The sequence below is a fragment of the Theropithecus gelada genome, chromosome 20 (assembly GCF_003255815.1).
Source record: "Theropithecus gelada isolate Dixy chromosome 20, Tgel_1.0, whole genome shotgun sequence".
In the NCBI taxonomy this organism is placed as follows: domain Eukaryota; kingdom Metazoa; phylum Chordata; class Mammalia; order Primates; family Cercopithecidae; genus Theropithecus; species Theropithecus gelada.
The window spans coordinates 15,348,947-15,361,557 of NC_037688.1; the positions used below are offsets into that span (position 1 = coordinate 15,348,947).

At 43.2% G+C, this 12,611-nt stretch overlaps 1 protein-coding gene across 3 annotated transcripts in view; it reads right to left on the reverse strand.

Annotated features, from left to right (window-relative positions):
- The window catches only part of CIAPIN1 (cytokine induced apoptosis inhibitor 1), an 18,360-nt gene continuing 5,749 nt past the window's right edge, over positions 1 to 12,611 (reverse strand). Inside the window, exons 2-9 of one of the 3 annotated variants that reach the window (XM_025370759.1) lie at positions 11,664 to 11,875; positions 11,138 to 11,290; positions 8,297 to 8,373; positions 5,692 to 5,860; positions 4,153 to 4,226; positions 2,807 to 2,922; positions 1,916 to 1,997; positions 1 to 1,093 (exon numbers count right to left, since the gene is read on the reverse strand). In XM_025370759.1, the coding sequence (XP_025226544.1) occupies positions 983 to 1,093; positions 1,916 to 1,997; positions 2,807 to 2,922; positions 4,153 to 4,226; positions 5,692 to 5,860; positions 8,297 to 8,373; positions 11,138 to 11,290; positions 11,664 to 11,820 (939 nt within the window). In that variant the 5' untranslated portion in view covers positions 11,821 to 11,875 and the 3' untranslated portion in view covers positions 1 to 982. Of the gene's footprint in view, positions 1,094 to 1,566; positions 1,998 to 2,806; positions 2,923 to 4,152; positions 4,227 to 5,691; positions 5,861 to 8,296; positions 8,374 to 11,137; positions 11,291 to 11,663; positions 12,306 to 12,611 lie in introns of those variants that run through there. The other 2 variants (XM_025370757.1, XM_025370758.1) reach the window with 2 other exon arrangements.

Genomic DNA, 12,611 nt, shown 5'->3' on the forward strand with positions numbered 1-12,611 from the left:
CAATTAACACTTTTATTTACCGATAAAATATAAAAATCCAGGTCTCTTAAATCCACACAATCTCTCCAAATATTTGGCAAGATTGATCCCAAGTCTGTACGGGTGGGAAACAAGAACAAAGGGGTCTCTGCTCAGAGAGACTTATTGTTGTTCAGAGTTCTGCCCTGCTTCCCTTTAAATGCTCACCAACCTGGGCTCTTCTAGAGTGGGCAGACAGGCCTTATTCTAAGCATAGGACTAGCCCCATTTGTATGTGACACTAAGTTCCTCCAATGGTCCAAACTAAGCGTGGATGACTATCCAACATCACACACAAATGCACATTCCCTCTCTTTACAAGACATGCAGAATCTCAAGATATCTCAAGATATGCAGCAAGTTTAATACCTGAAGGTTAACAGAAATGACAACAGGACACAGATGCAATGCTACAGTAAAATGTGGTTGGGGGTGGAAGGGGGCAGAGGGACACTGGATATCATCATAGCAACCAGTGAGTGAGTCCTCTGGTGCCCTGAGGAGGTTGTGAGACACTTAACTCATGTCACAAAGAATGGAGTAAACTAACAACTCTGAAAGACAAGCAGGTGGCAGCATTGCTGAGCTAAGACTCGGGGCAGGGGTCTGGAGCTCTGTCACAGAGTGTTAATGCTCCAGGATGCCTGGGCTCAAGAGTGTTCTGTTCAGCATTTTAACATCAGAAGAAGGGCTTCTTCAGGACACACTCCCTTCTCTTAACATGAGGTGAAGAAACCCATCCCATTCTGAGTAACCGGGCCCCATAATACCTTGGCCTTTTGATACACAGCAGCACTACACACCACTGCGCCCCCCAGCCAGCTTCACTCTGTCTGCTAAGCACCCACTCTGCAAATGGATCTCAGAGTGAACAAATCCAGAGGAGGTGGGAGGAGCCACCGTGGTGGGATGTGAGGGACAGCAGTTGGCTGGAGGAGCAGATGGGTCCCATGTCAGGTCCCTCCTAGGCATCATGAAGATTGCTATCACTCAGAAGCACCTTTTCCCCAGGTTTGAAGGCTGGCATCCCAAGGTAGGGGCAGCTGGCACAGCGGAAGGCATCGCCCAGGTAGCACTGGAGAGAGAAAATGGGGAAGCCAAGGGTCAGCTTATCCCAGGCATACCAGCCAGAAGAAAGAAATTCCTAATTTCATGTGGTCACAGTGGCCTGAAGGAAATGGCTGAGTATGTTTGCAGGTCCAATTGAGTCCCAAATATTAAGAGTTTTCAAGATTTCTGGTTTCGTGAAAAACTACAGTCAAGAAAAGTTCCCTAGGAGGCCATAGTTCTTTTGTTTTTTTGAGACAGAGTCTCACTCCATAGCCCAGGCTGGAGTGCAGTGGTGCGATCTTGGCTTACTGCAAGCTCCACCTCCTGGGTTCCTGCCATTCTCCTGCCTCAGCCTCCTGAGTAGCTGCGACTACAGGCGCCTGCCACCATGCCCGGCTAATTTTTTTGGATTTTTAGTAGAGACGGGGTTTCACCATGTTAGCCAGGATGGTCTTGATCTCCTGACCTTGTGATCCATCCGCCTCGGCCTCCCAAAGTGCTGGGATTACAGACGTGAGCCACCGCACCCGGCCATAGTTCTATATTCTATGCAGTTCAAAACACAACCAACTTCAGCTAAATGTCTAACCATCAGGTCCCACTCTGAAGTATAAAGAAATGGGCCAAAAATAAAAAAACAACAAGACCCTCCCCGACTAGCACAAGCATGCTAACCCACTCTCACTCTCAGGAGAAAGCCTCTCTCCCCATTACTACCTGTGTTCGTGTGCTCACGCATTCGTCTGTTACTAAAATATTTGAGGTGGAGCTTGTATGTGCTTGGTTTAGAAGGAGGCCTAATCCCCCTGGGGGTGTGTGAATGCCAAGGAATGATCCTGATATTTACGTTTCCACAAGCCGACTTAGGTTGGGAGCTCATCTGTTCCCTCGACTTCTCTTTTTCCAGTTCTTCAGCAAGGCCACAGGTGCTGTGGGAAAATCAGTAATTAATGAACAAGAATTGTCACCACCCAGAAATCCCAAATCCTAACAGTGCCAAAATGTGCTTTAAGCCTTTTCTCTTCACACCAGTGTCATAACTCAGAAGCCTATGAGCCAGGCAGACAGCAGCAATGTGAGAGGCTGCTGAGGGAGACAGGAGTGGGAAGAGGATGAGGGAAGTAGAGTGTGTGTACTCTGTTTACAGAGGGCAGCCACTACTCAACTTCAGCTGGTAATCATGCTGGGGAAAGTGGACCCAGTTTGCCATATTTTCCAAATTCAAGAACAGAAGGGGAAAAAAATCTGTTTTCACTTGTAATTTCCTGATTTGTAAATGCTGGCAGCTTTTACATTTAAAAAACACTGATGATTAAACAAGCCTGAATACCACTGATTAACTGTCTACAATCCTTCCCAGCCATTTATAAAAACAAATGTGAAGACACCAAGGTCTCACTCTGATGCCCAGGCTGGAGTGCAGTGGCACAATCGTGGCTCACTGGTAGGGTTTTGAGGGAGAGTGAAATTAGATGCATGGCACAATTACGGCTCACTGCAGCCCTGACATCCCAGGCTCAAGTGATCCTCCTGCCTTTGCCTCCCAAGTAGCTGGGACCACAGGCACATACCACCATGCCTGGCTAATTTTTTTTTTTTTTTAATTATTTGCAGAGATGGTCTCCCTGTATTGCCCAGGCTGGAAAACGTATGTTTTAAAAATAGTACAGCACTGTGATGACTTGAGCACAAAGCAACTGCATGCAGCATGGCAGGCTCCAGTCACCCCAGCACTCACCAGTTCTTACAGGCCTTCCTCTTTTTCCCTTCTCCGCAAGAAACAGCCCGCAGGGAAGCCGGATCTGGCTTCTTCAAATCTTCTGGATCCAGCAGCTCATCTGAGTCAATGAGATCCTGGAGAGTGTTCAAAGCAATGAGTGACACAGTCGTGGTCTCTGCTAATGAAAAGCTAAAGTGACCACAGGCTTTAACAGGAAACTTGGAGTCCGGGCTAAAGAAGGTGTCCACCCTGTCCTACTTTTGGTTGATCATCATGTTCAACCTGACCACATGCTCAAGAGGCCAACGGTGAGTTAAACTACATCCACAGAAGATGCACTAGGATGCGAAGGAATTAGAAACAAATTTACATGAGAAAAAGCTGTAAGACTGGCCAGCATTGTGTAGAGAATATACACACGTTGGGGGTTAGGGGCAGGAATGAGGAGAAGGGAGGGAACAGGCAGAACAGAGAGGGATAGAAGTGTTTATGAAGAGTCATGTGAAAAAGGGAACAAAATATCTTCTACATAATCCCAGAGAAAAATCAAAGTTATATATACCTTTATGTAATTCTTTGTAAATGTGTAGACACTTAGTCTGTAAACCCTATGAGAGCATGAACTTGACTTATTTTGCTCACTACTCTAACTTCAATAGTAGAGGTGTAGAAATGAAGAATTTTATTACAGGCAGGGCCAATCAAAGATGGAAAACACGGCTTTTTAAAGCATGGAACGTTCAGCAACTTGCCCAAAGGTGCCAATAAAACTATTTAAGCTGACAAAATCTTTTCAGGTTTACACATGCCCACAAGAGTTTTCAACATATCATATGAAGTGAGAACAAGAAATTATGTGGGGAAAAAGAAATGCTAAAAAATTTAAAATGCCACCAACACAGCTGAGTGCAGTGGCTCACGCCTGTAATCCCAACACTTTGGGAGGCCAAGGTGGGCAGATCACTTGAGGTCAGGAGTTTTGAGACCAGTCTGGCCAACATGGTGAAACCCCGTCTCTACTAAAAATACAAAAATTAGCCAGGTATGGTGGCACGTGCCTGTAATCATAGCTACTTGGGAGGCTGAAGCACGAGAATCACTTGAACCCGGGAGTAGAGACTGCAGTAAGCCGAGATTGTGCCATTGCACTCCAGCCTGGGCAAGAGAGCGAGACTCTGCCTCCAAAAAAAAAGAGCCACCAACATGGAGTTTCCTTCTAAATCAAAGATATAAGTGACAGGCATAGTCATAAATCTGGGCTTTAAATACATTCACACCTACAAGTCCAGAAAGGTCACTATAGCTGTTCACATCCAAACCGGGGCCTGAAAGAAAGCCATCAAGTGACCGTGGTGCCAGCTCACCATGCTGTCGTCCTCCATATCGTTGGCTGAGAGGGTCCACAGCTGGGCAGCAGCAGGGTCCACAGCAGGCTTCACTGAGTCCAAGCAATAAAAGAAAAAAACTCCATAAAAACAGTCAGAAACTATTAATTACAAACATACCTAAATGCTTTCTGCTGTGTAGAAAAGAACACACTGGCCTGGGAGGCAGAAGACGTGGGTTCAAAGTCCAGCCCTACTCCTGTAAGAGGTCTGACCTTGGGCCAACCACTTTCTGGTAGTTACAGCAGTCACCATTTGCTAAGCACTTGCTTTGTACCAGGCACCATATTAAGCACTTTATATACATTATCTAACTTAATTCTGCTGACAACCTTATGAGGTAACTGTCATCCTAGTTTTACTGCTGAGGAAACAGGTTTAGACACTTAGGCTGGTTCCACAGGCTGCAAAGTCTGTCTGATGCTTTTAATCTCCATTCCATATTGCTTCCTCCTTGATACCTTAGTTTCCATCCTATAACATGAAGCTAAATCGTACTCCCTATGTTACTGCAGGTGTTTTGAGGATTAAACGAGAAATGTGTCAAAACCTTTAAAAATAGCAGAGCTTTATAGCCTCATGTAAACCTGCTACGTACAAGAAAATAGGCTCTAGAGCTGCTGGTGGCAAGGTAACACCATCAGTGGAAGACAAACCTCACACCTCCTGGTTCTCTGTCTAGTCAGGAGAATGCAAGGAACAGCCCAAGAGCTGAGGCTCAGATGCAGTGTGCGCAAATCCTCGCAGGCCCTTGGGGTAAGAGTACCCTCCAGTGATCGTTGTCACAACTGGATGCTCACACCTGCCACAGGGCCAACTGTTCTTCTAAGCTATTCCTACTCATTCTGGAACCATGAGTCGAAAGGTTAGATTCCAAAGGATTTCTTGAAGATTTAGGTTAGACGGTCAAAACCGTACAAGTGGGGATGTACCAGTAAATATCTGTAAATGTGTGCATACCTCACAGCTGGGTCAATTCAGGCATTTAAAAATAGTGATAGGAAGGATGAGCATGGGGCAGTGTGTGTGTGCACGTGTGTGCTTGTACACAATTTTCTAGGCAGAAGAAATACAGTTTGTAAGTGTCTTAGCATCCTCAAAGTAAGAACAGCTGGTTTTTCTGGCATAGGGGAAAAAAGCACATGAAAAGAGGAACAGGGCACTCTCATCTGCCATTACCACTACACTGTGAGGTCTTCTGAGGATAAACGTTAATTCTGGGACCTGGAAGGACTTCATTAATTAAACTGTGTGACTCAGTCCTGTAGAATTAGGAGGCCTCAGTATCTTCTGGTGCAGAAGAAGGAGCTGAACTAGGTAATACCTATGCATTATTTCAGTTTGGGATCCTAATATGCCCATGATAATAGTACATTAAGTATTCTTCTATAGTGGAAATGGCAGAAATCAAAGGACTAATCCTCTAAAAATATCACCATTTCATTTATTGCTGGCTCAATTTCTAACATGTCCCTCTAAGCCCATTCAAACAGAAGAATGTCCCTAGGCCAGCCTTACCTGAAGGAGAAGACTTCTTGGTGATGGAAAGCTTAAGCTGACTAGAAGAACCCACTTCAAAGTTTGGTTTTTTGCCTGTGATCTGAACAAACAGCAGATGGTCACTTTCATGACCAAGGTATTCTCGAACAGACTGTACTTCCTCAGGGGTTAGGGGCTCCCGCTGCAGCTAGAATTCAAGACATCAAAAGGATTAGTCCACCCTCCTCTATAAAATGGTTTACTATGTCTACCTACACAGGAGTTAAAGACTCATTTCTGTGCATTAAATATATAACAGTAGATGGTAACAGATATCGCTTTATGCCTCACATTCAGTTTCTCACTGAGAGGAACCCTAGAGTATAACCCTTGTCTGCATGTTTACTTGGAGCCTACCCCTTGGAAAATGTAAAAGTAGTTATAAAATATTAGGTATGAGGCATATGCTAGTTATTGTAGGGGATGTAATATAATTATGAAAATGAACCAGATGTAGTCTTACTGTGTAACAGGAAAGAATGCCCACAATGAACACAGCAGAAATTTATATCCCAAAACACAAAGGGGGAGCAAAATCCTTTCTATGTTCCTTGGGATAAAGTAGCAGAGAGTAAAGGTAGAAAAAAAGGGTTAGGGTGCCACCTCTATGTCCAATAATTACAGACTGGTTACATAAATCATAGTCCATCTATTGCATGGAATACTATTACATCATTAATATGAATGAAGGGAAATACACTGAAATGGATAAGTGTCTATGATATCTAAGGGTGAGAAAAAAGCTGGTGATTGAACAATGTATGCATATGATCTTATTTAAATTTTTTAAAAAGTATGTGCATGTAGATGCTTGTAAATACATAGGAAAGGTCTGAATGGACATACAAAAAGGCATTGGTGGCTTCCTCTGGGGAAAGAAGTGTGAGCAAGGAGTAGGATGTCACTTTATATTCTGTATGCTTCAGTATAAAGTGAATTTTTATGAGGAGTCTGATATAGTTTGGATATGTGTCCCCTCTAAATCTCATGTTGAATTGTAATCCCCAGTGTTGGAGGTGGGGCCTGGTGAGAGGTGACTGGATCATGGGGGCAGACTGCTCATGCATGGTTTAGCACCATCCGAATTCTTATGGGACGTGGTTGTTGTAAAGTGTGGCACCTTCCCCACCCCAACTCTTCCTCTCTTTCTCGATCCTGCCTTTGCCATGTGATGTGCCTGCTCCTGCTTCACCTTCTGCCATGAGTAAAAGTTCCTTGAGGCCTCCCTAGAAACCCAGCAGTTGCACGCCCATGCTTCCTGTACAGTCTGCAGAACAGTGAGCCAATTAAACCTCTTGTCTTTACAAATTCTTCAGTCTTAGGTATTCCTTTATAGGAACAGAAGAACGGTCTAATACACATTCCTTATTTTAAAATCAAGCATAGAAAACCTTAAGCTAAAAGGAAAAATAAGAAAGCGTTGGCATAAAGAATCTAAGGCCTGGCAGGATGCAGTGGCTCACGCCTGCAATACCAGCAATTTGGAAGGCCGAGGCGGGCAGATCACCTGAGGTCAGGAGTTCGAGAACAGCCTGGCCAACATAGCGAACCCCCATCTGTACTAAAAATACAAAAAATTAGCTGGGTATGGCGGTGCATGCCTGTAATCCCAGCTACTTGGGAGGCTGAGGCAGGAGAATTGCTTGAACCCAGGAGGCGGATGTTGCAGTGAGCAGAGATCATGCCACTGCACTCCAGCCTGGGCAACAGAGCAAGACTGTCTCCAAAAAGAAGAAATTAAAAAAAATAAAATAAAATAAAGAATGTAAGGCCCTACATTATGTAAGAAATAACAGGCACAACAGCTATCATGCAGTAACATTTACCTCTCCCACATCCAAGAAAATTTTAACATCAAAGAGTGTAGAAATATAAACACTTGTACTTAATTTAAATATTTCCACTGAATTGTCAGAAAAGGAACTTCGCCCCCTAACCTATTCCAGCCTCCCACCAAAAATGTGAGGCTGAACTAGGTGACAGTGTTCACCCAGGCCTAGGATTCGGGTCTACTGAGAGGTGGGTGTTGGAAGCAACAGAGCTGCTGCTCATGCCCCTCAGCTGTCACTACCACTAAACTAGTACCAAGGAGACAAGAACAAGCCCCAGCCCACATGGGCCAAGTTGAGTCTCTTCGAAGTTGATTATTCTCACAATTTTTTTTTTTTTTTTTTGAGACAGAGTCTTACTCTGTCGCCCAGGCTGGAGTGCAGTGGCGTGATCTCGGCTTACTGCAAGCTCCACCTCTTAGGTTCACACCATTCTCCTGCCTCAGCCTCCCAAGTAGCTGGGACTACAGGCGCCTGCCACCAGGCCTAGCTAATTTTTTTGTATTTTTAGTAGAGACGGGGTTTCACCGTGTTAGCCAGGATGGTCTCAATCTCCTGACCTCGTGATCCACCTGCCTCGGCCTCCTAAAGTGCTGAGATTACAGACATGAGCCACAGTACCCGGCCTATTCTCACAAGTTTTGTCCTTTGAAGCATCATGTATCTTACATGCAAAGCATTTCTTGTTTCCTAGTTCTAAGCAATACTGATTACCTCAACTGCAGGGCATCAAAGAAAGTTGTCTACAAACATACCTCTTTCACTTCCACAAGACCAGAAAGAGTCAGGGCTGAACACAGCTTAGATGCTGTCTTCACTTTGCTATTGTTATCTGCCGAAAGGAAAATCTCAATTAATAGCTTTATAGGTCAAAGCAGGAAAAATAATAAAGGCTCAATCCTAGGTGGGTTAGCAAGCATTCAAACAATAATAATCAGGCGGGCGTGGTGGCTCATGTCTGTAATCCCAGCACTTTGGGAGACTGAGGTGGACAGATCACTTGAGGCCAGGAGTTCAAGACCAATCTGGCCAACACAGCAAAATCCCGTCTCTACTAAAAATACACACCAAAAAAATAGCCAGGCGTGGTGGCACATGCCTGTAATCCCACCTACTTGGGAAGCTGAGGCATGAGAATCACTTGAACCCAGGAGGTGGGGGTTGCAGTGAGCCAAGACTGCACCACTGCACTCTGGCCTGCACAACAGAGTGAGACTTGATCTCAAAGAAAAAACAAAAAACAAAACAAAACAAAATAACCTATTCTGTTTAATGTACAGATGGTCCCTGACTTAATGATGGTTCTACTTACAATTTTTCAACTTTTATGATGGTGTAAAAGTGATACCCATTCAAGTAGAAACTGTATACTTCAGTTTTCACTAAACTACATGAGATACTCAGCACTATTATAAACAGGCTTTGTGTTAGATGATTCTGCCCAACTGTAGGCTAATGCAAGTGTCCTAAGCGTGTTTAAGGTAGGCTAGGCTAAGCTAAGCAATTACGTTTAGTAGGTTAGATGAATTACATGCATTTTCGTCTTAATAGCATTTATCAGGACGTAACTCCATTGTAAGATGAGGACAACTGTATATACATTTTAGTGATACTATTTTATTATTATTCTTATTATTATTTTTGAGACAGGGTCTCACTTTGTCATGAAGTGTAGTGGTATGATCTCGGCTCATTGCAGCCTCGACCTCCCAGGTTCAAGCAATCCTCCTGCCTCAGTGCCTACCAAGTAGCTGGGACTATAGGTGGGCACCACCATGCCTGGCTAATTTTTGTATTTTTTGTAGAGACGGGGTTTCGACATGTTGCCCAGGCTAGTCTCGAACTCCTGGACTCAAGCAATGCACCTGCCCTGGCCTCTCAAACTGCCGGGATTATAGGTATGAGCCACTGTGCCTGGCCATAGTGATACTATTTTAACTTGACAAACACTTTTTTTTTGTTCAAAGTGTTTTTACCTAAGCTCTTAAATGTTATAATTCCATTATTATTGTTTTTTTAATCACTCTCTGCTTCTTGAAACCCCTTCCAGAGGTTGTGAGATAATGACTATGAAAAGAGGCTTATGAACTGCAAAGTGCACAGAAAATACAAGTATTCTTTCTGTATAGTTCTTTTTTTCTCTCTGTATAGTTCTGACTGAGACACTGCATTTAGTCATGTAAGGTTTCAACTCCCAGCAAAGAATGCTGATGTATACTACACATAACACAAAGTTCTATTTCCCCATAAACAATGAACACCTTTATATATTTCAAAATACTTTCATTTCTATTATTCTATTTGATGAAATTGTTACATTTTGACTGAAAGTCTAGTGAAAAATATTAAAATCCAGAATTGAATCACTCTGACAGCTATACCACTGATCAAAAAATTTTTTACTTCATGAACACTGTCATTAGTTTCACATGAATCAATAATTACATCACTCCCAGAGTTCCAGTCATTATTTTTAAACTTTTTATTTTGAAATAACTATAGATTCACAGGAAGTTGGAAAAAACAAAAAAGTTCCGTATATTAAGGAGGTCTTCACTTCGTCTCTCCCCACAGTAACATCTTACCCAATTATAGCCTGATATGAAGACCAGGAAATTGATACTGATGGTCCACATAGCTTTTTCAGATTTCATTACTTTCATATGTACTCGTTTGGCAGAGGGGGCTTTATAGTTCCAAGTAATTTTATTACATGTGTAGATAAGTATAACCACCACCACATTCAGAACACAGAATTGTTCTATCTATAAAGGAGAAGCATTATACTTCCCCTTTATAGCTCCACACACCCCTTTCCTCCCACTTCTAACCTCTGGCAAACTCTAACCTGATCTCCACTACTATAATTTTGTTATTTCAAGAATATGAATAGGCCGGGCGTGGTGGCTCAAGCCTGTAATCCCAGCACTTTGGGAGGCCGAGACGGGTGGATCACGAGGTCAGGAGATCAAGACCATCCTGGCTAACACGGTGAAACCCCGTCTCTACTAAAAATACAAAAAACTAGCCGGGCGAGGTGGCGGGCGCCTGTAGTCCTAGCTACTCGGGAGGCTGAGGCAGGAGAATGGCGTAAACCCAGGAGGCGGAGCTTGCAGTGAGCTGAGATCCGGCCACTGCACTCCAGCCTGGGCGACAGAGCGAGACTCCGCCTCAAAAAAAAAAAAAAAAGAATATGAATGGAATTGTACAGCACAGAGCCTTTTGAGATTGGCTTTTTTCACTCAGCTACTTCCCTTGATATCCATCCAAGCTGATGTACATATAGTTAGCGTGTTCCTTTTTATTGCTGCATCACTTTCCATATTATGAACATATCAAAGTTTAACTGTTCACCTGCAAAAGGACCTACTTTTAGATGGCAGTTTCCTTCTATTTTGTTACATAATGAGTCAGCCAAAGATTACAATTTCTCCAGATATGTTGCTTCAGATTTTAACGATAACTTATCCCCAAGGAAAAGGTTTTGCTATAGGAATACTGATCTCCCAATGATATCTCCTGCTCAGGGAGATGCAGCACACATGCTCAAAGACTCAACCCTGTCAAATGTGTTTTTCAAGTGAAGATCTCCTTACCTACAGCTGTCTCTACCGGCTCTTTCAGAAAAAGACATCCACCAGGCCGAAGGATCCGGGCGATTTCAGCCAAAATCTCAGCACTGTGCAGAGTGGTGCTTCCCGGGACTAAACCCGACAAAATAATGTCAAAGCTGGATTCTTTGTGGGCAGCTGAAAAGAAGAGGACTCTAATTAGCAATCATCTGGCCTGGGACAATCTCCTGGTCCCTTTCAACCCCCAACAAAGGCTACAGACCTCACCCTGAGAGAATGGACACCACTCGGTATCCATCCAAGAAGCTGGATGAATAGTAAGTGTTTTAAAAAAACATGGAATAGCTACACAGAAAGAACATCATACTTATGGAAATCATCAACTACACTCCTAAGCTCAGTGTATCTCAACTGAAAAACAACAGGGTGACGAGCCACCACTATCACATGCCACCCTAAACGAAAACTCAGATATCAAGGAACCACAGAAACGCAACACTCCCACAGAAATCCCTCCAGCCTCATACAGACAACATGGGTGGGTACTTACACTGCAACAGCTGGTTGATGTTTTCCACAGACACGTGGCCTTCATTGCCAGTTAACACTTGAAGCTTATCCACCAGACCTTTCAGAGCCTCCACTGGGGATGACTTATCCCAGACCACTGCCACAAACTGGCCAGCAGAGATCCCAAAATCTGCCATTCTTGCAGTGCAGTACTGATGGACCTAAAAACTGCTGGCCAAAAGAGAATCAAGACTGGGCAGAGACAAAGTGCAATTTAATCCATGAGGTATCATAAAATATGATTAGAATCCCAACCTAACTTGTAACCGCCCACTAGGGAATGCTGACAACATTAAAAACCCTACTGTATATGCTAAAGAGTCTGAATACATGAACCCCATTATCTCAAGTCTTCATAATCCCAACATTCCCAAAGAAGGCCGATAGCTTCCTTGGTGAGAATCCTGACTTAGAAGAGTCAACAAAGGGGATTAGAGGCAAGTAAGAAGGTTGGAGGCAGAAAGATGATTTCCTCTTTAAGATAATTCAGCATGAACGGAATGCAAAACACATAGGACATCAATTAGGCAAAGGGTGACTCAGCAAGGAAGGCAAATAAATTGACAGAAATAATCCAACCACAGGTTCAATGTTTTTAAAATGAAACAACACATTTAAAATTTGCAAACTGAATACTGGTATTTTCCCTTTCATCAAAACATGAAAATTTAATTTCACTGACTCTGCAGTGATCAAGAATACTTACTACGTCTATACCATTTAATATTAGCCAGACTATTCAAAGCATCTTCTAAACATTATCTCAACTGAATCTCAGAACAGCCTTAAACTAGATATTATTACCATTTTACAGTCTGGAAACTCAGGCAATTTACTTTGTCCAAGTCACACAACTAGTGGGTGTTACATGGATAAAATGAGAGCTAGGATTTGAATCCAAATTCATCTGACCGTAAAGCCCATGCTT